This window comes from Bactrocera neohumeralis, chromosome 3 (genome assembly GCF_024586455.1).
Source record: "Bactrocera neohumeralis isolate Rockhampton chromosome 3, APGP_CSIRO_Bneo_wtdbg2-racon-allhic-juicebox.fasta_v2, whole genome shotgun sequence".
NCBI classification, from domain to species: domain Eukaryota; kingdom Metazoa; phylum Arthropoda; class Insecta; order Diptera; family Tephritidae; genus Bactrocera; species Bactrocera neohumeralis.
The window spans coordinates 21,086,355-21,111,090 of record NC_065920.1 but is presented as its reverse complement, the minus strand read 5'-3'; the positions used below and the strand labels follow the sequence as shown (position 1 = coordinate 21,111,090).

General features: G+C 36.7%; 1 protein-coding gene and 1 long non-coding RNA gene across 5 annotated transcripts in view; one reads left to right on the top strand and one right to left on the bottom strand.

The window, feature by feature from the left end:
• LOC126753956 (protein timeless) overlaps positions 1 to 13,467 on the top strand; it is a 50,174-nt gene extending 36,707 nt beyond the window's left edge. For 2 of the 4 annotated variants that reach the window (XM_050465745.1, XM_050465744.1), the window contains exons 17-18: positions 4,501 to 5,463; positions 11,585 to 13,467. In XM_050465745.1, coding sequence (XP_050321702.1) covers positions 4,501 to 5,463; positions 11,585 to 11,678 — 1,057 coding nt within the window. In that variant the 3' untranslated portion in view covers positions 11,679 to 13,467. The remainder of the gene's footprint in view (positions 1 to 4,500; positions 5,464 to 11,584) is intronic. The other 2 variants (XR_007666234.1, XM_050465746.1) reach the window with 2 other exon arrangements.
• Positions 1 to 24,736, bottom strand: part of LOC126753958 (uncharacterized) — a 111,551-nt gene that overhangs the window by 30,294 nt on the left and 56,521 nt on the right. Inside the window, exon 2 of the long non-coding RNA XR_007666235.1 lies at positions 23,634 to 23,713. This is a non-coding gene — a long non-coding RNA (uncharacterized LOC126753958). The remainder of the gene's footprint in view (positions 1 to 23,633; positions 23,714 to 24,736) is intronic.

Genomic DNA, 24,736 nt, shown 5'->3' with positions numbered 1-24,736 from the left:
AGAAGAAGAAGAAGATTTAATTTTTAGTCAGTTGATTTCATCAAGTTATTTTTTACACGTGCAGCTTCCTCGACTTCCTTGAATTTAACAATTTTTTGAGACGAATTTTCACAATTCTACATATTATACACGACTCGGTGGACAAACATTACAAATATACTGCAATGATTAGAGTCTTTATACAATTATTCACCTTAACCTCTGCAATTAAGTGCTGCACAACAACAATTTCTATATAGATTCACAACCAATTCAAGTTTAATTAACAAAAAAATCAAAAAAAAAAATCGAAATTATACTCAAATATACTAAAAGCTATTGACTTTCAAATTTAATGATTATATTGTTTTCACTATTTACGCTTGCCTGTTGATTTTTGTTGTTTTATTTTAACTATATTGACATAAAGTGCCATAACCTGCAAAAACTGGGTTTGGTTACCATTTCAGCGCTTGATTGGCATTAACAATGCACGAGCTGCAATTCGCTTCTACAATTCTGGGCAGTCATTCATGCCACAGTGCAATAACTGCAATACCAGCAAATAGTTGTTTTTGTAATTTTTGGTTGCTGCAACACAAACATCAATCAGTCACATAAATCAATTTAATTATTGAGTAAACAACGCTTGGAAGTCAAAAGTGTACTCGACGGCTAAATACATGGTAGCAGCAGTGGCAGTGACAATGGCCAACATATGCTTCCACCGTTATGTCGCTATGTGAGTTATACTTGTATGTACGTACCTATGTTTGTCCACGGGCTGTGGGTTGGCTGCAACGCTTTGAACCTAATTATAAAGGGCAACTATACAGTTAGTATATTTATAACTTTGGGTCTATTTTACTGGGTTTACAGCTAGTTTCTAGCTGCTCCCCTCACCCCTCAAAAATTATTGTTGTTTTTATGTTTTTTTAATGCACGAAAATTTATGTATTTACCAGCGAAAATAATACAGTTAGTCAATTGCTTATAAATTGCTGGAAACACTACTCATGTATATGTGTTTGTGGGTGTGTGTGCGCTTCGAGGTGTTGGCATTTATTGCTGCCTTGCTTCGTTCGGTGTGGCTTGCCACATTTATTGACTTAAAGGTTTCCAATTTCCTAACATATTAGCTGTTAGGTACACGTTTGTCTATATGCAATTACAGCTAGAAGCACATACACACACACTCACACATATACATATATATATAACTCAGTTGAAAATATTGAGTGTTGATTACAAGACATAAAAAACTAAGTCAGCAACTAAACTATAGCATTTATTGTTTCGCTGTGATTTTATTGTTGTTTAGCCATCAATTGGCAATTTTCGAAAGCAATAAATTTGATGAATTGCTCACGCTTGCAGCGAAATACGAGCGCGCATTTACACCTAAATGTTTTTTTTTCACATTTCAACATAAATGTAACTGTGTTCTTATTATACCTAGCACCGAGTTATTGGCTGTTATGGCGCAGCAAGCAGCTTCTAGGATGGATCAGCAATTTATTATATCGTGGTTAACTAGACATTTTTTTATTGCTCTATGCTTTTGTTGCGGTAGAGAAGAAAAAAAAAAAAAAAAAGCAAAAATTGAGTTTTTGTTGTTGCTTTTATTTAGTGCCTTTTTGTTTAAACCTCGTTCGACCATCAGCGATGTACCTTCATATCAATACCAACTTATGCTATATAAAGTATTAAGATCATAGTAACACTTCGCATTATATAGATTGGGAACTGCGACTTAAATCCTCGTATTCCGAAGTTTTTGAATAGCTTCAACTTGAGGTCGTCGATAGAGACCCACTTCTCATAAACAGTAACCAACCGCATCAACTCGTGTGACGGCTTAAAGACAGCTGCTTTTCGTGCTGTCAAAAGCAGCTTTGAAATCGACGAACAGGTAGTGCATGTCGATCTTCTCTTCACGGTTTTTTCCAACTTTAATCCTTTACGCAATACGCTTGATAGAACCTTATACGTGCTGTTAAGGAGGTTTATCCCACGGTAGTTGGCGCAGATTGTGGGTCTTCCTTCTTGTGAATTGGAGAGAGCTAATTTAAATTCCAATCGAAGGGCATGCTTTCGTCCGACCATATTCTATAAAGAAGCTGCAGTATGCACCTTATCAGTTCTTCGCCACCGTATTTGAATAGCTCGGCCGGCAGTCGATTAGCCCCCGCCGCTTTGTTGTTCTTCAGACGGGCAATTGCTATTCGAACTTCTTCATGGTCGGGCAATGGAATGTCTGCTTCATTGTCACAGATTGGGAAAACGTGTTCACTATTTCACGGTTTTATACTTTCACTGCCATTCAGTAAGCTGGAGAAGTGTTTCCCTCATAATTTTAGAATGCTCTTTACTTGATCACCTTTGGGGGTTCTACAAGAGTATGCGCCGGTCTTGAAACCTTCTGTAAGTCGTCGCATTTTTTCAAAGACTTTTCGAGCTTTACCGCTGTCGTCCAGTATTTCGGCCTCTCTGTTTTTATGGTCTGCAAATGCGTCGGAATTCTTTCTTCAACTCTCGGTATCCATCCCATCCCGAACCTGTTATGGCCAATTGTAACGTTGCTAGGTAGGCAGTCTGATTTTTCTCCACCGTCTCCCGTACTCTCAGAAGTGCAAGTCGAGTAGAAAATCGTTCGGCTGTCTCTTATGATTTACACCTCTCGACGTCGAACCTACCTTGTATTTGTTGACATGGGTTTTTTGCTGCACAGAGGCGGGTGCGTATCTTCTCTCCAACAAGATAGTGGTCCGAGTCAATGCTAGGACTTTGGCACGTACGAAAGTCTAAATCACTGGAGACGTGTTTTCCGTCTATCAGAACTGATTGATAGCTTTTTGTTCCGGAGACAGGCAGGTAGCTTGATGAATTTTGCTATGCTGGAATCTTAAACTACTATCAGTCGCAACCCAATTGGGGATGTTTCATCATGGAAACTGAATTTAAGGACCGTTGTGCCAAAGATACTTTCATTGCCCACTCTAGTGTTAAAGTCGCTAAACACGAATTTGACATCGTGGCGAGGCAATTCTCATAGGTGCGCTCCAAGTCCTTAAAGAAGGCATCTTTGGTCACCTCGTCCATCTCTTCCGTCAGGGCGTGGGCGCAAATCGGTGATAGTTCATCGCCAGGACCCGAATCCCACACCGAATTTGCGCTCCTTTATATGGCCACTGTAGTAAATGCCACAAGGACCGCCTTGTCTTAGTCCTTGTGCCGTACATGGCACCTCTTAGACGACGGTGAGGTCAGCCTCTAGTCCATTCCAGGCGTACGCCCTTAAATCATAATCCTTAATGCGTTTGTGGTGTTTTAAAACTAATCTTAGTAAATAATTTTGAAGAATACTGCTGACTTAACAGGCCTTCGGAACATGTGAACCCCACTTTTTATACCTTGAACAGGGTATATAGTAAGTTTGCAACGAGGTTTTTAGCACATAGAAGGAAACTTCGGATTTCGTATCAAATATACAAGTATATACATATGTATGTATATAAATGATCATGCATGGCGAGCTGAGTCGATTTAGCCATGCCGGTCTTTCTTTCTGTATATTCCCGAACTGTTCGCCCATTTCTCCCCAACAAACTGCTCATTTGTCGAAACCGCCAATATCCGATCATTATAACATATAGTTGCCATATAAACCGAACAATCGGTAGCAAGTTTTTGTATGGAAAACTTTTTTATTTGACTAGATAGCCTTACTAAATTTGGCATGTGATATTATCTAAGGCAACGGTGCAATCTCCGAAGAAATTATACAGATCAAATCACTATAGCTTATAGCTGCCATATAAACTGAACAATCCAAATCAAGTCCTTACATGAAAACAATTTTTTTTGACAAGATATCGTCACGAAATTTGCTATACATTATAGTCCAAAGTAGTGCCATAATACCCACAGAAATTGTCCAGATCAGATCACTATAGCATATAGCTGCCATACAAACTTACTTAACAACATCAAGATTTTAAGCCCTACAAGAAACGCACTTTTTAAACATAATATCTCTCTTTAAAAGTAAAATCTACATGCGGTGCCACCAAACTTTTTAAGGATTTTACTGGTTTTTAACATATATACATATGTTATTGTTGTTGTAATTTTTCCATTATTGAGCAACTAAGTTACTTTTAAGTGCCGAGCAACATTTGCTGTGCACACGGTGGTTAAATATGTTTTTGCCGATATTTTTATGTTAATTGAATTGCTTACATATGAACACACATACACATGCATAAATATTGTGGGTGATGTAAGTGGCGAAGGCAATTTCAATTGCCAATTCAAAAGCAACTTTGATGCATTTGAAATGAAACGGATTGTGGCATTTTGAACGAAGTTAATGGCTGACTTTCTAGCTGACTTCGAGCGAAAAGCGTTTTGTAAACAAAGCAACATATACATACATACAAACATATGTATGTACATGCCATTACATTGTTATTATTATTGTAATCAACTCGAACGCTTTGTATTCTTTTCACTTTTTAGCACAACAACAACGCCAACACTGGTGACAACGGCCTCAGCCATAACGCCAACAACAACAACAGCAACAATGACAACCATACAACAACAAAATGTTTTAGTTACGGCAACAACACCAACGCTTGCTTTAGCGCCAGCCACAACAATACTAATCCCCATGGACCCGTGTCCATCCATCAACAATATAATTGGCTTGAATAATGAGACGAATAATAATAACAACAACAAAACTAATAATAAAAGTGGCAAAACTGAGTGCAGCACAAAGAGTAGCAACAACAAAAATGTCAACGATTTGAACAAACACAAGAGTGACAGCAACATGCCAGCCGCCAGCAGCAGCAGCAGCAGCAGCAACAACAACAATAATAAAAGCAGCAGCAATGCTGGTTTGAGCGTAGGCGATGGTTGCTATGCGGGCAGCGAGAGCGGCGGCAGCAGCAGCAACACAATCATCAATGGCGACACAAATGCCAGCAGCAGCGCCAGCAACAGTCATCACAGCGGTAAACATGAGAGCAACAACGCGGTAATCGCACAGCGTGACATGCGCAAACACGCCGCACTGCCGGCAAGCGCAACAATGTCGGCGGTGACAGCAACAGCGATGGCAGCGGCGGCGGCGGCAGCCGTGGCAGCAACTGACAATTTTATCATCTATCAGAAGCAACAACAGCAATTGCAGCAGCAACAACAGCAACAAAACCATCAGCAACAATTGTTGCTACAACAACAACAACAACCACATTTTGAAGCTGCAATAAAGACGTTCGATTGCGGCGAGCAAACGCCATGCATCGATTTGAATTTCGGTGGCATTGCTGTTGGTGTTGGTAGCGCTGGTGGAGGCATCGGCGGCGGCGGGGGCGGTGTTGGTGCATTGAGCACGCTTGGCGGTCTGAATAGCAATTTGGAGAACGAATACAGCGCTATGGTCGCGTCGGTGTACGAGCACGAGATCGCTTAGTGAGTATATATAACCGATTTGTATGAGTTGTGCTTTAAAAATTTTGTACGGAAACTTACGCTGAAGGGTGGAGGTCGAGTATTTGGTCCTTAGTTGGTTCTTGTAATCTCTCAAACAATACCTAGAAACCCAACAATTATCTCTTATAAGAGAGTTCTGTCATAAGTTCTCTCATAATCATAATACTCCTTCTGTGGGGCTTGAAATATTATAAAGCTCATTCTTCGCAATAAAAATATATAAGTCCAACAGTTATCACTGGTAAGATGGTTGCACTATCGAAAGACACATTTTGTGGCGCTTGACCTGTGGAAGCCGTTAAATATCGAGTCTTCGCGCACACAATTTCAATGAGTTTCTCATTATTTGCAATCTAGTGGCAAAAATAGACAACAACCTCGGACAACAAACCATTGACAGACAATTTAAGAACTTGGAATGTCGTTATGGAGTCTCCTTTGATTTTATCTGATAAATATATTATCCTACAGTTTTCAAGGTACAGTCGAACATCTTCAGTATTGATTGAAAATTAAAAGACAACTTAGATGAACGAAAGTGAAAATGCTCTGAGTTCGAAGTAACTCTAAAAAGTAGTTGTCCTCTTTATTGGCACAGACACTGCTTATGTGGTTATAGCTGGGCTTAAAATAACGCGCCACTCGTTCTTCCTTTTCAGTATTTGGCGACAATTGGAGATTCTAAGTGTTCGTCCTTCTACACCTGGTCTTTTCAACCGAGTGGAGGTCTTCCTCTTCCTCTGAACCCCCGGCGATTACCGCATCGAATACTCTCAGAGCTGGAGTGTTTTCATTAATTCGAACGACATGACCTAGCCAGCGCAGCTGCTGTCGTCGTAGTATATCTCGTACATCTCATCGTTCCATCGACTTCGGTATTCGCTGTTATAAATGCACAAAGGGCCGTAAATCTTCCGCAGAACCTTTCTCTCGAAAGCTCGCAACGCCGACTCCATGCCTCTGCACCATAAAGCAGAACGGGAATGATGAGTGACTTGCAGAACTTGGTCTTCGTTCGTCGAGAGACGAATTTACTTTTCAATTGCCTACTCAGTTCGCAGTAGCATCGGTTGACAAGAGTTATTCCGCTTTTGGTATGGCTCAGCGTCAGTTTATACATCGATATTAGTTTTGCGAGGATACCAAATTCGGACATAGCGGCATAAAAGCCGTTCCTTTTTAGCAAACAATAATAAAAAGTTATTTTCGTGCTGTCAAAAGCTGCTTTAAAATCTATGAAGAGGTGGTGTCTGTCGATATTCTTTTCACAGATCATTTCCAAGATTCTGCGCATGGCGAATATCTGGTCAGTTGTTGATTTCCGGGCTTAAAGCCACACTGATAAGGTCTAATCAGTTTGTTGATGGTGGGCTTTAATCTTTCATACAATACGCTCGATAGAACCTTATATGCGATGTTGAGGAGGCTTATTCCACGATAGTTGGCGCAGATTGTGGGGTCTCCCTTTTTGTGGATTGTATAGAGCACACTTAAATTCCATTCGTTGGGTATGCTTTCGTCCGACCATATTCTACAAAGAAGCTGATGTATGTTCCTTATCAGTTCTTCGCCGACGTATTTGAATAGTTGTGGCCGGCACTCCATCAACCTTGTTAGGGTAGTCTCTTTACAAATATGATATTACTTTATGAATAAATAGTTCGAGTTTGTAAATGGTTCCAAAAAGCTATGTGATATATATGAGAAGTTTAATTAAACCGGAAATGCTCACAGAGCTCAACCGAGGTCCGACTGCTATTATATACAATTGGACTGTAAATTCGTCTATCTTTCGAGGCATTCCTTAGCAAACAATAATAAAAGTTAAAAGACATGCCACCACCTCTCCATAATAACCGATATGATCAGGAATTTGTATCAGGGTAAAGCTTATATCCAAATATTAGCTAATGTCTTTGGAAAACATTTTTTTGAATATCATCAGTTTCGAACTTGCTTAGCACGACTATTATATGTACATACTTGAAGGTACATTTGAATTTTTACATACTGAAATTTATAGTAATATAACTGTACATATTTCTGTCGAATAATCCTGGCTTTGTGGCTACAAATGCTTTTTCATTGCTCTCTGCGCCTATTTCAGCATTTTCGCGCAATCAAAGTTACACGCTGCTATTTTGCTCCAACCGCACTAAAATGGGTGGAATGTTTCATGTGCTCACCTTAAAAGTTAACTCGAGACATGCCTGTATAGAAACTTAACTATTTCGACTTACGTACTTCAGTCTCTGACGCCACTGAGTACGAATATTAGTTGTTATTGTTATTGTGTTTTGCCGTTGTTACTTGAGATTGTCAGCTTACCTAGCTAGCGAAGCTAGTGAAGCGCAAAAATCAGGTGAAAAGCGAAGGTATGAAAGTTAAATTGATACGGATGACTTTATGTGAGACACATGTGGTTGAGGTTGGATAAATCTATGGGCATAATTAAGAGTTATTACCGCTCAGCTCTCAGATTTTCATCAAATTAAGAGCAAACTTTCGATTTTTATTAGACATACCAATAATTTTTGTGGGTCTCTCCACAAAAGTGATCCTCTGGCTTCACGACACCATAGTCAAGCTCATCAGTAAGGTGCGCTAAGTTTCACTAAGTGTTTGCGAAAGTTGCTATCAGATTCAGATAACCTGGGTTCCTAAAAGAATACATGTCTCAACACTCGGAAATCCTCACACACTTTGACTTCTTAAAGGATCACTTGGATCATGGAGCTACCAAACCGTACTGTGACATCTTCTTCTCTGCCCATATACCGGCAAGGGAGTCATGGGTTGAAAGAAGCCATTGGAGGAGAAGGGCAGTGAGCTGATGTGTCAAAGCTTGGGGAGAAGGTTGGTTCCAGCTTCAGACTTCCTGACTATTCCAGTCTCTTCCAAGCCGAGGATGCAGCCATTAGGGTAGCAATAGATTTACTGCCCGGAGTGTAGCCCCCTTCATAGAAGTGACCATTCACTTAGATAGCCGAGCGGCGATACGACCCTTGAACTTATTAACAGTGCGTTCAAGGTTGGTCAAAGAGTGCCTAACCTCGCTATCAATATCAACGAGTGCCTTTGTGATAAGACTGATATAGATGCCAGGCCACAGAGGAATCGCAGGAATCGCTATCCGTTGAAATGGAGCTGATCGGTGCTCCCGTATTCTTTTGTGTTCTTCTTCTAGATAGGTCGGTACATTCGCTGTCGCAAAAGGCTTTTGGTTCAATTACGATCGCGAGAGATTTAGTAATCTCTTTGTCCTCGGTAAGGATAATCTCTCCCTAGTGGGTAAGGTTTTTAACAGGCCATCTGCGTTAAAGAAGCGTCCATGGTGAAAAGGTTGCAACATCTTACCAGATGGGATCTCAAGATCTTAAACAAGATGGGAGATGATACCTTCTGGAAACAACTCAAAACTTCCTTCTTGACTGTCGTTTTTTCAAGACTTAAACACTTGGGAGCGCATACCTTCAGATATCCACCGAGCTGACGGGAATGGAAGTTAAACGTCTGTTCAAATTTGTTTGGCTTCACAAAGGACTACATATAGCAGTCCACGTGCGACCTCTATAGATAACCTAACCTAAATATAACTAGTTAAAATAATTTTGATTCAAAAATGCATCGATTTATCAAAACGCCCTCGTATAATTTAGATTCATAATCGCACGTTCATACGAGTATATTTATCACCATATTGGTAAATAGTTCTTTATGTTTGTTGCCATATTTGAGCATTGTTGTTTACCAGCTATATATTGACTAGTTCCACACGCCAACAAACAAAGACAAACTAGTAAGGAGGTTCATTTTAGCGTCCACTGAGCTCAGCGTTATGCTGTACGCTTGCGATATTTTTCTTGCCATTTTTGTCTAATTGCCGACAAGCTGCCGCTTATTACTCGCTTACCATTTGGCTGCTTGTAAAACAACTACCATTTGAGTACCTTAATTCTTATAAGTGCATAAGTACAATTACTAAGTAATGCAAACATACACGTGTACTTATTGAAAAACGTATTACGCTTACGGCTGTGTGAGCACAGAATGCGTTAAAGGAATTGGATTGGTTTTATTGGTGTAGATTTTCGTGTTCGTTATCAATTCGCTTGCCGCTTGAGCGAATGGCGCCAACATTGTGGAGTTTGTGAATGTTGTCTGACTTTTTAGTTACATAAACGCGTAATTTTTTATTGATTACTTATAAATATTTATTGCTTACAATTTTGTTTTAATTGCGATAGTTAGTAAGCTTTGACCATGGCGGCAGAATATTAGCAAAGCCACCCACGTTGCAGCTTTGAACTAGTTGTAAGGCAATTTCCAAGTGGATTGAGCAAGCGGAAATTCTGTAATATGGACTATGTTGGGTGTGAAGAGTATGATTAAATTAATCAAAGTTGTTGTTGTTGTAGCGGCAGAAATCTGCCGAGTTCACAGTCCTAGGCTGGATAAATAACCGGATCCGTTCCGGTTACGTAGACCCGTCTGTCGTGGGAACGGAAATTAATCAATGTAAAGAGTATCGGTTATGGACCAATCTATTACCTTTGAGGTCCCTAATATGTTTTTTATTATTCTTATTACATCTTGCGAGGAACTTGTGGAATGAAAAAGGACAGAAACGATGAGCATTGTTCTTCATTTTCCGATTATTTGGAAGATATGAAGGTTGGATGTGGTTGTTCTAGGATTATATCCCGTGCAACATTAAGGTTACGGACTACTACAGAAGACAAGAAACGAAGATGACAACGGAAAAGAATTCTTAAATGCCGATGAATTTTGGATTAAAGTTCTTTGGAAAGACCCTATAAAGATAGATAAATTTTGTCTTATTAGTAAAGTTGATGTTAACTCGGAATCCAAACGATAAATTTGCCCTAGATAAGACGATGAAATGAATTACACTAACAACGTTGAGCGTACCGGTTTTTTTCATACCACTCCGAAACTTACTGAATAGAACTCTAGAATCTCTACCCTGTTTAGGAGTAATGCATTGATAAACGTATTGAGACCCAACGAAGATTTTTTAAGTATCCGTCTCCTGATATTACAATGTATGATTAAGTGAATCTGGTAGGTTTGTGAGCGAGGCAAAGACCAGTTCTGATCTTCACCGATGTTAGGCGGAGTGCCGTTACGTTGTTAACAAGAAGTTGTCTTTCTTCAGGATGCCAGCGCTCAGTTGGTTCTGTAGCCTCAACATCGACACCTTTTCCAATGTTCCGTACCATCGGGACCTCAAGTGTTTGAATCGTTGCCTTGGTAGTGCAAGACAAGTCCACAAGAGATGTTCCCTTGTTTCCCTGTGCCTTGCTCTTGACCATTTCCTGCAGTCTTCTCGATCTGTCAGCCCTATTCTGCAGGTGTATGTCGCCAACAGACCTTGATCAGTGGATATTCCAATCTTGTTACTACAGTCTTTGTAAGAGTGAGCATAAACTTTGTGTATTTTGATCCAATTTTAAACTTCCATGCCATGCTCTTGTCCAGATCGTCGTAAAGATAATGCATGTATTTAACAACGTCGGTTACGTTATCGGATAACAACCACTCTTGGCAATCTCGTCTACTATCCCATTGTAATCGAGGTCTTTGTGAGCCGGCACACAGTGAAAGAAAAGTCGCTTGTTCCTGGCGACACTGTTGTCCTGTTTTCGAAGCCACTGCTGACTAATATACGATACGAGGTACTGCCTTGATTGCTGATTGACTGTTTCTGTAGTTGACTCTGAGGTTGCCTGCGTATGCATTTGGGGGTAAGCTCAGCGGCTTTCCCAAAAGCAAAGAACTCGGCTTGAAATGTATTTCAGTGGACTGGCAATTTAAGAGTAAAAATAGTATGTAACTAGTTGGTCTAGTGGGTCAAGCAATTGTAGTAATTCTTGGAAAAATATTATCCATGATTTTAAAAATATATTCCACTACCACTTAACCAACGACAATTATTCTAAAACTCTCCCTAGATTTGAGCCCCTTAAAGCACCTAGAACTCATTTTTTCTCTTCTATATTCTCAAAACTTAAGAACCCAAAAATCAACATTCACAAACTTTAATTAAACGATCCAAATTTTCATTTTCTCATTACAGCAGCGACTGCGCATCTGTGGCCTCGGACTTAACTCGCATGTACGTCAGCGATGAGGAGGACAAAAATGAGTTTCCTGTCACGCATTTCACTTGAAAACGTTAACGAAACACTTCCACTACACATACACATACAAAAAACAAAAACATATACATATGAATTAATGTAAAGAAGTAAGAGAACAAAAGTGTAAAGATCTATTCGATGTTAAAACTTAAGAATGTAAGAATATGTAAACACTTTCTTTCTACAGATGGCCTTTACAGAGCAAAGAATGTGATTTTGCAAAGGGAAATGCTTTATAACTACAATTGCATATTGAAATGTTAAGTGAAAAAGAAAAAGTAGAACTAATACTAAACTGGTTTCTATAACGCTGGCCTAGCTAATTAATTCTACCTACCAAATATATCTCTCACATATACATAAATACAAAAACAAGTACTTGCTGCCGGATGCAAAATGCTATTACTTTCCTAATTTTCCATTTTCTAAACTATATTAAATCTAATAGTGGGAAGTACTGTTATGATATAAACTTTTTGTTATCTGATGCCCGGAAGCGGAAATTCAAAGTTTTCAAAAAATAGTTTCGGAATAATTAAATTTTGAAAACAATTTCATGGCGTTAAAAAAGAATATGAAACTTTGTCAGATTTATTAAAAATATTTTGGGATTTTGCAATTTTTCTATGTAATCCCGAAATTTTGGAATTTGTTTGAAATACATTTTTTTGAATTTTTGATTTGTTCTTTAAATTTTGATCCAAAACTGTTGAAATTGCTTTCAAATAAAATTAAATTGGTATTTTTTTAAAACATTGAATTACAAAAAAAAATTTCGTCAACTTAAAAAATAAAATAAAATTTGACAGATTTAGTATAAATGCGAATTTGTGGATTTTTTTCTATGCAATACCGAAATTTCGGGATTTGTGCGCATTGCCATTTTTCTATTTATTCCGGACAATATTTAACAAAATTGAAATTGCTTTCAAATAAAACTATTTTATTACTTTTTAATAATAAAACAGAATTTGTCAATTTTATTATAACGAACTTGGGGATTCAAATAAAATTATGTTGGTATTTTTTTATCATTAAATTACTAAAAAAGATAAAAAAGAAATTAAATTCGTCGGACTTAGTATAAATGCGAATTTTGAGATATCGCGATTTTTTTTCTATGCAATCCCGAAATTTCGAGATTTTTTCCCAATTAACATTTTTTTATTCATTCCTCAAAAAATGTATCTAAATTGAAGTTGCTTTTCCCAATTTCGGAATCCCGAAATTTCGGTATTTATATGTGGTTCCTTTTTCATATAACCAATTTTAAATTTATACCAAATTTTGAAATTTTTTGAAATGAAATTTTTTGGAATTAATTTAATCATTAAACAATTAGAAACACGGATTTACGGAATTTCTGGATTTAGAAATTTTTTATGTATCCCGAAATTTCGGTCTTACTCTCGGGATTTCGAAATTTTTTTATGTAATCCCGAAATTTCAATCTCATATAATCAAGAGTAAATTTATCCAAAATTATTTAAATTGTCTTGAAATATCATTATTTCCATATTCTTAAAAATTTCCTTGTTGCAAATAATAGAATAGCTCTATTTTTACTTTTAAAATTATGTACGATATTCCTCAATTCATTATTTAAATCTCAGTCTAACGTGCAACGTGAAATCTGTAAAATAAATTTCGGGATCCCAAACCCAAAACTATACTCGCAACAAAAAAAATTAAAATTTTTTAAATTTGTAAAACTTTTGTGATGTTCGGGCTTTGGTGTTGGTTTAAAATCGTTTTCAAAACGTTTTTAGAATTTACAATATTTCGACTTTAATAAAAACATTAAAAATTGAAAACCAAAGCTCTGAGGCTATGCTTTCAATTAAACCTTCTTTAGTTGTAGTTTATAAACTTCTGAAAATTCTGGGGTTTTGGTGATGGTTTAAAATCATTATTGAAATATTTCAACAAAGTTTTAAGCTTTATGAATCATTAAAAGCTATTATATGTACTATCTTTGGTGTTGGGTTATACATATATGTATAAAATATTAAATATTAATATTAAAATTATATTTTCATTAACACAAAAATACCAGAAAAATTATTTTTTGATTTAAAAAATATTTTTAAAATTTGTTTATATTTTTAATCTTCTTAAATGGTGAAACTAAAACATTATATAACTATGACATTCATTTATAAAGAAAATTTTTAAAGATATGTTTTTAAAAAATTTGAATAACTTTCTAATTCATAAATACATATGTATTTTCAAAACTTTTTAAACATATTAAACTTATATCATATTATTAATGGAAAATTTTAATTAATTAACTATTAAATTATATTTACAAGAAATAGAAAATAAAAAACTTGTGTGTTTGACCATTAAAATTTGTATTTCACCAAAAAGTTTTAAGCATTTCAAGAAAAAAAATTCAAAATTTTTCAAAATAAAAATAGAAAAAATTTCAAAATTTTTCAAAATAAAAATAAAAAAATTCAAAAATTTTTCAAAATATTTTTTTTTAATTCCAAAATTTTTCAAAATTAATTAATTAATTATTAAATTATATTTACACAAAATAGAAAATAAAAAACTTTAAACTTTTCAAAAATTCAAAATTTTTCAAAATAAAAAAAAAAATTTCAAAATTTTTCAAAATGTTTTCTTAAATTTAAAAATTTTTTGAAACTTTTTTTTAAATTCAAAAAGAATTATTTTTTTTAATTCCAAAATTTTTCAAAATAATTTTTTTTTTGAAAACGAAATTATTAATGTGTACATAACTAATTCCAGATCACCAAAAATTTGTAAACTTTGCAAAAAAAATTTAAAAACTTTTCAAAATAAAAACATGTTTTTTTACGAAAACAAAATTTTTAATGATTATATAAATAATCCTAGTTCACCATAAATTTATAAACTAAAAACAATTCAAAACTTTTCAAAATAAATTTTTTATATTTTTCAAAATTTTTCAAAAAAAAATTTTTTTTTACGATAACGCATTTATTATTGAGCATATAAATAATTCTAGTTCATCTGAAATTCGTTAAAAGGATTTTCTGTATTTTAAACCACTTAATACTTTCAATTGAATTTGATAAATTTTCAAAGCTTTGTCTATGATATTTCAATACTTGTAAAGTGTTTAATCTAAATACCGCATAACTAATTTTAAATATAATATAAAAATTATGCTATTAAATTTAAAAAATTAGGTCAAATTTACCAACGATTTTGCCAATTTTAATTTTTTTTTTGCATTAGGGGTGTACTTTTTTTAAATTTGTATGTAATTAACTTTTGAAAATTTTAATTGATACATATATAATTTTCTTCAAAATAAAAAAATAAACATAAAATATTTAAAGAATAATGAATAAAAATTTAAAACTAAAAAATAAGAACAACCCTAATACATATTACTTTTTATTATTAATCATAATTGTTAAGTCATATTCCATAATTATGCTCATCTATTTACTTATTGCCTATGCAGCAATTGCAGTCATTATACAACTCCATTTACATACATACATATATACAAAATAACATAAATTTACTATAATTATACAAATCATATATATACATATATGTATATATATTTATCATATATTATATTAATGTTAGTACTAAAATGCATGCTATTCATACATAAAAATATATTTACATAGAAAAAAATAAAACGTAAAAAAAAATTAAAAAATTGCATTGTGGTTTATATTTCAATAAAAGTTTGCGTTTAACACTGGACCACCAAATTTCTTTTTTATTTTTATTATTTTTTGAAAGGGTTTTCAAGTGTGTGAAAGCACTTTAACAACAGTTTTATCATATTCACATTCAACATACCACCTTTATGATAAGAACTTTATGCTATGATGGGAGAATCTTTTGGAGCGTCAAGTCATAACAGTTCATTGACCAAACCAACGCCGTGCTGGAGTACCAAGCCAGTTTTTGGAGTACGAAAAAGACATATGATGCTTGAAAATGAAAAACGCATTTCTCCCTAAATCTCTCGGGGGAAAAATTTTTGTGAATTAAAATGTTACAATTCTTTTTAATCACTCTCTCGAAGACCTTAAAGCGGAGATGTAAATCTCATCTTTATATAAACATCTCTTTTGAAATGAAATAAAGAGATAGCCAAGTTCCATGACATGATTTTTATATATGATTATATGAGATTTCAGGAAGGTTGTGCTATGTGACTGTTCAAAAAAGCTTTAACTTTCAATAACTTAGCTTAAATTAACCTAGGATAGAATAGGTGTTAAGACTGATTCCCTGGCTGAAAACTCAAATTGGACAGTTATAGACAAGTTCTTTGTGGTAACAAAAGCTACTAAACGGCATCTAAATACTCATCCTTCAACAAAGCATCTTCAGCTCTTCACAAAATTTTAGTCTCATCGCTTATAGGACGACCAATGGACAATTTCTGCAGAACCGTACAACTAGAGAAACCAATTCAAGGTGAAGGCAAAGATCTCATTACAGCTGTTGCGACTTTAATCGGATAAGGATAACTCTGCTATCGCGCGCGTTCTTACGGTTGACGTAGGGTTCATCCAAAATTGATGTTTCTCACTCAAAAATATTTGTCCTTTGTGTTACCCATATTTATATACATCATAAAAGTGGATCACCAGATTCCTATAGATCGATGAAGCGTATTGGGAATACCAAAAATTTGTTAAGGCGGTTAATATCAATCTCAGCAACTTCGCTAGGTTCGCCAAAGTTGGATCTACCAAGGTATTTCAGTTTCAGTCGGTCAAAATACAGGTAATATATGAGCAAGTGGGCGACCTCGTCTTCCTCTATACAGTTTTGGCACAGAGCGTCCGACAAAGTATTTAGCTGTACCGCATGCATGTAAACCTATGGGACACTGTCCAGTTGGAACAACTACAATTGCGGCGAGATTGACTTTGCTAAGACCCAGTAGTTCAGAGTACTTCTTGCCGTTCACTCTAGGTCAAAAAGATCTTGCAGAACCACAAGTTCTGGTTGTTGATCAGTGCTTGCTGAACTCACTGAAAATGCAACGAACAAACGCGAGAACGCAAGAAGACATCGGAAACCCAATTCATTTCCAATTGAATGAAATAGGTGAAAGAGTGCTCTCCCTAGCAAGTTTATCGGCTATGCAGTTTCCGACGAGTCTGCTGTGACCGGACACCCATACAAGTCGATTTTGGAAGAAGCTTGAAGCTATTACTAATAAGGAAATGCACTTCTTGACTAGTTTTGAGCGCACAGTCAGCGAGCTCTAAAACAATATAGCTGCTCGGTGATCGGAGTGAATGCACACCTCTTCTAAGGAACCTTTATTTTGGAGCAGCCACATTCGCTTGAAAGGCGATATATGTAGTAGTCTGAAAGTATAATTGATAGAGAGCTTCCAACAGAAGACTTATCTTTCTAACCTCGATCCTTTCCATCTTAACTTCGTTCCATCCGTAAAAATGCTCACTGCACCTCACCTCCAACGGCTCCGCTCCGTTCATGGAACCCTCGCAGAAGTGTGAGCTGAGAAGAACCGCCAGAATAGGGTTCTGCCCACTAAGCCAAAAGGTGGTCAAGCTCTACGATAATAAACCGCGAAAAGAAACTATTACTGTGACCCGTTCCAAGTCAGTAGACTCCTCCTCCTAACTTCGATTCATCTCACTGGTAACTTCGCTTCATCCGTGAAAATGTTCACTACACCTCATCTCCAATGGCTTCGCTCCGCTCACGCAGCCTCGCAGGTGAGTGAGCTGAGAAGAATCGACAGGATAAGGTTCTGTTCATTAGGCTAACGGGTGGTCAAAATCTCCGGTAATAAAACGCGAGAAGAAAGCATAACTGTAACCCGTTCCAAGTCTGGTGATTTTGAGAAGATCAGTTGAAAATCTCATTTTTAGCAAGTCTAGTTTTGAAGACCTACTTTCCCAGTATACTAAACTATGGCACCAAGATAAGCCTTTTTCATTAAATTTATCATTGTTCATCCTAACAGCCATTGGTCTCTCTCTCACATCAAATCGAAGACGGAGACTATCCTTCAAATTATTATCTACTGTCAAGCACTCCTAGGATAATCGTATTTCTTCTTCTTCAAATATTCCTCGAATCTCTATACCTTCCTCGATTGGAAGTTAGACTTCACTATATTTTTTGGACGCTTGTGAACATATTTCTTTCACGAAACGCAGAATTGTTCCATCTAAATGTCAAATAAGTACCTTCAACTGCTATCAGCAAGTCTCTCTTATTATTCTAGTATTAATAAAAGACAGTCTTGACACCTCCTATAAGTCGCGACCATTTCTGATTAACCAGCAAAACAAGTTCACACAAGTATTTCAGTCTCAGCATTTTCTTTTACAATATCTTTTTTCCATAAACCACCCACCAACTCATAATGCTACATACGAATAGAACAACCTGCAACACCATATTTGCATGCTGTTCAAATAAATTGTTTAATAATTTGCTGCAGACACGCGAGAGTGTTGTATGGGAATGTCGAACAGTAGAGCACGGAAGCTGAATGGCCAAAATCGCCAAAGTCACGTTTTTATGAAACGAAAAAATCCAAACAATATATGTATGTACATATGTAATCATGTGCAATGTTCATTCTACCAACAACAGGTGTCAGCTCTACACATGTTGGCAACAACTATGCGAACCAATACCAATTTAATAATAATTCGAAAAAGGCATACAAATTTTTTCCAAATTAAATCAGCCGACAGTGGATACCGAAAATAAAGGCATCAGCTACATTTGGCGTTACAAACTAAATGATTCGGGAAAAAAAATCAATAATAGCTTGCCCGGCATCAATGAATGAATGAATGAGAACCGAAGTAGCCAATTAACCGAAACACTTCATTAGTAAAAACAACAAAAGTGCTACACCAAATGACAGCGCCAAAGGCTAAAAAACAAAACGGAAGGAACCGCAGGGAGAACTGACAAAATTGTAGTGGCTAGAAAATGCCAAATCCACACGAACGCGAACCGCATAGCGAGTAGGTAATTAGCCACAGCCAATTTCGTATGGAGACACCAAGCGGTAGCAACCGCTAAAGCTTAGCGAGGCAGGTAGCCAAGCAAGGAGGGTTATTGAGTTTTGCAGTAAATAAAATTGTGAACGGTTGCTTCTGCGCCACAGTTCAATAGTCGTACAATACCTTCTTGCCACTCTAAGCGGAACCACAAGCTCATGACTTCGCTTCTTTGGTTTTGCCGGCCCCCCAGCTCAGCTGCCACACAGCAGGTAAACAGTCAAGTGGTAGCCTTATTTTGAACTTTTACGCCCGTCTCGTCGGGGTCACACATGCCGACCGTGTGGGTCGCAGAGTTGCTGTTCGCCATATTAAACTTTCGTTGCGGTATGAGTAGCTTGTATATGAGGGTAGTTCGAAATATATTTAGACCACAAAAGAAAAACCAAGAATTTTAGAAAATAGCTATTGGCTCAACGTAAGCTTCTTTAACTCAAACTTACTAACCTAACTGGAAAATAGGTTTTCTGGAAAAATTAAAAAATTTGCAGCGATGTTCGGCTGTCTCGACTAAATTTCTTGACCGACGAGTAACTTTTTCACGTTTGGAAACCAAAAGAATTCCAAATTAAGCCATGGTATATGGGAGGATAAGGTGTATAGGAAAGCAGTTCGCAGCCTAATTCGGACAGATTGGCGGTGGTTACAGTGTAAAGGTAATTCTCTCCCAAAATGGTGCAGTTTTTTCTACAATTTGACGTGGACTCAGCCCAATAGTTCCACACAGTAGAGTTTTGTCATCGATTTGCCTTGTACAAGTAGCTAATGTAAGTATGTATATCACACCTCGAGAATACCAGAAAGCGGCGACCACCTTCTTTCCAGCTAATAGGACAGTCTTCACCTCATTCAGTTCACAGGGGAAATCCACTGTTTTTACTGTTCTGTAGTTCCATGTTTCGTCGGCGATCACGAGACAACACACAAACTGCTTCGCATTGCTCTCAAGGCTGCGATTGTTATCCGAAGGGAGAGACCGGTACTCGAAACGCTGACAACGGAGATGATTGCGTTCAAACAGCAGTCTGCTGATCTTGAACAGGGACTTTTGTCATATTATACTCCATGGAGTTTATTGAAACTCAGTAAACCGAATAGTCGCTTTGGCAGGTAAAGAGAAACTATATTCTATGGATTTCTCCTATAAAAGCAACACGAATAATGGATAGAAAATAATTAAGTCTCCCTTGCCTCTCTTATATTACATATTATCACAAAGGTATAACACTCTGAAAAATACCAGGAACTTGCTGGGCGCGACTGAGGTGATGTTCTCCATGTCCACGTAGATGGAACCTAGGGTTTTCAGTCTCTTCTACAAATTGCTGAGCAATCTATAATCAGAAGTTCTGGAGTTTCCTGTACCATATCGCAAGACCGGCAGTTTGCGAAAGAGACCATATCTATGTCGGACAAGTGCTTCCTGAGCCTGCCGTGCCCGTATAGAGCGCGACAAGGAGGCGGAATTTGTCTCGGGGGAGGTTGATCATATATTTTAACCTTGCGAGGTTATACCCTCCCAGTAATAGCTTGTCATGGCGCATTCTTGCTGCTTGCTGCCAGCGCCTTTCACTCCTCACTCTCTCTTTTGTGCGCAGCAACTCTTTTATAGCAGGGGGCCGCAAAGCAATGCATGGTTCTGGCCCCATCACCTTGGACGCTGCCGTAGAGCGGGCAAATTCGTCGGCCAAAACAAAAGAAAAATACTATAGGAGCACCCTCATACTATCTGCAGGCATTCGCTGGTCGCGCGCGAACAACAACACGCCGGTCGTGTGCACGATATTGCCGCTTTGGTCATGTCGCAATTACCAAAACGGCCGCGGCGCGCTCGCTGAGTGCCAAGCATGCAATAGAATCGCGTCCAAGTCAAGTCACAAACTCAAATAGACCTTCTTACTACAACAAATAGCTAAACAATTGCGCGCAATTACTGTTTTTTTCTGCGCATGCGCCTTCACTTTTATTGTTTTTGTCTTTAATTTAATTTTACTCTTTGCTACTTTTGCTTTATTTTTATTGTTGTTCACAAATTGTAATTGAAATTGTACGAGTATGGCATTTGTTATTGTTATTGTTCACAATTCTTAATGTTGTTGCTGTTGTTAATGTTATGAGTTGTTAATTTTTCAAAGCGCTGCTGCTAGAATTTACCAATTTTGGCGCTTTGTCGCTTGCTGCAGGTCAGTTCACCGCTGTTTAGTTTAATTTGTAGAGAGGCTCAAACTGTTGCCCGGCTCTTAAACTTTACTAATTGTTGGCGAAGTGGTCAATATTCTTCGCTTTTGGGTCTACATTCACTTTTATTGCTGGCTAATGTTTTGAAATTGGTTTTTAATTTAAAATTTAAGGCGTTTAGTTGAGCTCTAAAATCCCATCAACATTTGGAGGCTACGAGTTATGAGTGGAAGGCATCTACAAATATAAAATGCCCCCATAAATAGCAACCAAATATTATTTTCATAAAATCTTTCGAACTCTGTGCGCCCATCTCGACTATCACTAATGAAAATATTAACGCGCTGCAGTAGAGTCACTAAACTCACTTCACTTAAAGTTCTGGTAACTCTAAATATTCAAGATAGATAACACTTTTTAATTCTTCGAAGGCGAAAAGCTCCAAACTCCCTTGCGAAGACGGCGGATTTGTTAAATAATTTGTGGACTTTAAATTTCTGTATACATACACTATTCAACCTCAACAAACTAAAAACGACAATAACGATGCTTTGAATAAAGAAGCTGGAACTTGCAGTTCGTTGTTTGTACGATAGTTAAGAAAGGTTCGATAAAAGTTGGCTTATATATACATAAATGTGCTATGTTTAATGTTAGATTTTAAATCAAAGGATGGAGTCATGTGTAGAAGCTCACGCAAGTGAGGAAAGTTCTCTGATCTCTGACTTCGCCAGTTCCCGAAATATGGATATCCGTAGTACTAGATTCCAGCATAGGAAAATTCAACAAGCTACCTGGCTGTCTCGAGATCGAAAAGCCACTAACCAGATCGATCATGTTGAGGTAGACGGAAGACACGTCTACGGTGTTTTCGTGGTCCTAACATCGACTCGGACCACTATCTTGTTTCAGTCAAGATGCGTACCTGCAGCTGTGCAGCAAACAACGCACGTCAACAAACACAAGCTTCGACGTCGAGAAGCTGCAATCATAACAGACAGCCGAACGATTTTCTGCTCGACTTGCACTTCTGCTCTCTGAAAGCACCCATCAGCAACTGGGTATAAGGGAACTGAGAGTCGGCATTTCAAAATCCTTACGCAAACGATGAGGTATGCCGTGTCGCAGTAGTGAGAAAGCAGACTGCCTACCTCCCAACGTTACAATCGACCACAACACGTGCGGGTTGGGATAGATACCGAGAGTTGAAGAGCGAAGCGAGACGCATTTGCAGAAAGAGAGCGGCCAAAAATGCTGTGTATGAAGAGCTTGACGACAGTGGTGATGCCTGAAAATTCTACGAAAAGATGCGACGACTAATAGAAGGTTTCAAGACCGGTGCATTCTCTTGTAGAACTTACTAAATTATACAGACATCCTAAAATTATGGAGGGAACACTTCTCCAGCCTGCTAAATGGCAGTGAAATACATAAGGCACATGCATCTGCTTCTTTGTAGAATAAGGTCGGACGAAAGCCTGCCCAACGATTGGAATTGATTGGAATAATGATTGGAATTGAAGTGTGTTCTGCTCAATTCGTAAAAAGGAGACCCCAAAAAACAGGCGGAATTGAAAGCAAGGTGGACTCACCGTACTCGAAAGTGTTGTGGTTGACTCATGAAGATCGAGGTATTAGGGATCTACTTTTCATTTATTTCTCGAATAATACACATGAATCTTCGAGAGAAAATTGAAATATATGTAAAATATAGAATGACAGGATTTTATAACCGAAATTGTAAAAGCAATTCTGTTAAGATGAAGAGGAGATTGTTTCTTTGTGCATTAAAAGATTCCAGAATCTCTAACCTCAATAAAGAACCAATACTATATCCCATACTTGGAACCTAGTAAAGTACAATTGAAATTAAGCTGTGGAAAGTACGAAAGAACGAGTTTTTCTGGATTTTCCGATGACTAAACGTTCTTTCTCTGAGCATTTGACGGTATACCTTAGAAATTTAAATAATCCATTACATTTTCGTGTGACAAATGCCATAAAATATAAATCTAAGCATACAAAGAAGAAGCATATCTGCGCCTTAATGAATTGTCTAACATTCCAGCTGTTGTGTGCTCTAGTTATTTACCGAACTTTTTGACTCAGCCAGCAAGCCAAAGATTTCAGCTTAACTTGTTTGGTTAATTGCAAGTACACAAGCACAATAGAATTATTAACATTTTTGCATTGACTTCAAAGTGACCCATTGATTTATTGGGACGTGTAAGCCAAGCTCGTATTTAACCTTTCCGATTTCTACATCACCAACCGTACACCCCTCTCCAAGCTCTACTATGAAAACACAACTCGAAAGCTGCGGCCAAAGGCTAATAAGAATCTCTACACAGACAATGTAATCTCTTTCCCATAACTAAAAATATGTATGTATGTGGCTGACTATTGAAAACAACAATAATAGCAACAAAGGAAAACAAAACAGTTCGAATATGTTCGACGAGCTTGTAAAGCTACCACATACAAGTACAAGCGTGTGCTTGTAGCGCGCTGCGACCCGCTCGTCTATCAGCGCTTGTCATCAGCTGTGTTTTCGCACAGCTGCAATAAATAAGCTAGGAAAAGTACCGCTATGGATGCAACGATTGCATTTTGGCGGCAAATGCAAATGAAATTCTCATAAAAATACAATTTCGAAGCGGCAGTGATGGTTCTATTAAGCACCGAGAGATATAAATGAATAAAAAGTATATATAAATATATGTATGTATAATAAGTATATACTACATCTATACAAAAACCAATATATACTTACATATATATGTTCACCCATCGATTTTTTCTTATTGCCAAGAAAATGGTTACCACTTAAGTTATGGCCAAGCCTGGTCATTGCTGTAATAAAATAAATACATGCCATTAAACAAAGTTATATTAAAAAGCCATAATTTAAGGCAAACAAAATCGACAATAATAATAATAATAATTTAAAAATAGCGAAGCGCTCGCGTTCAGCTGTAGGCGCACCTTGAAATAAGTCCAAAATTGAATTAAAGCTCGCAAATAAACAATTTTCGCAATGGTCAATAAAAACAGAAAATAATCGATTACCAATGCTATAAATGGACTTAATTAAATGTGAAAAATTTAGTAGAAAATATTTGTGCATTCACATTCATATAGGCGGCCTTGTTAGGGGAATACACCCATAGCTTTGTGGGTTCAAGTACCGGCGGTAAAAAAAAAGTTAAAAAAAAAGTTCTAATAGCAATGATCACACAACAGACTAAGCTATAGAAATGCTATTCAAAAAGTCTATTACTTATTGAAGGAAACGTCGGAGACCCTATATAAATATATATATAAATAATCTCAGCATGGCGAGCTTAATCGATTTAGCCATGCCCGTTTGTATATACCGGAATCATTCCTTCAATTCTTGTGTTATAATCTGAAGATTTGCAGACGTTCTTTTCTCCCGAGGTAACTGTATATTTGTCAGAGCCTCCGATATTGAACCACTATAACATATGGCTACCATAAAAAAAAATCTCAAAATCATGTTCATGTGAGGAACATTTTTCTTTTTTTTTTGAAGGGAAGAAACTTAAGTTATGGTAAAATAAATTCATTTATAATATGTTTGGTCTTTCACAATTACTTATTATCAAGGATTACATATTTTACATCATATAATTAACTTAATATTCTTACACCAAACTTAGATTTAACCCTTTGGGACCGTATTAATTTTGTATATGGGAGTCATGCTGGTCGGAATTAAATTTCGTTGAAAAAACAATAATACACAGTATGCAAGATTGTGAAGGAAAAATATAATTTATTAATTCTTTCAAAACTTAAGATACATGTAATATAATAATATGTTTAAGTTTATACAAAAATTATATTTTATAG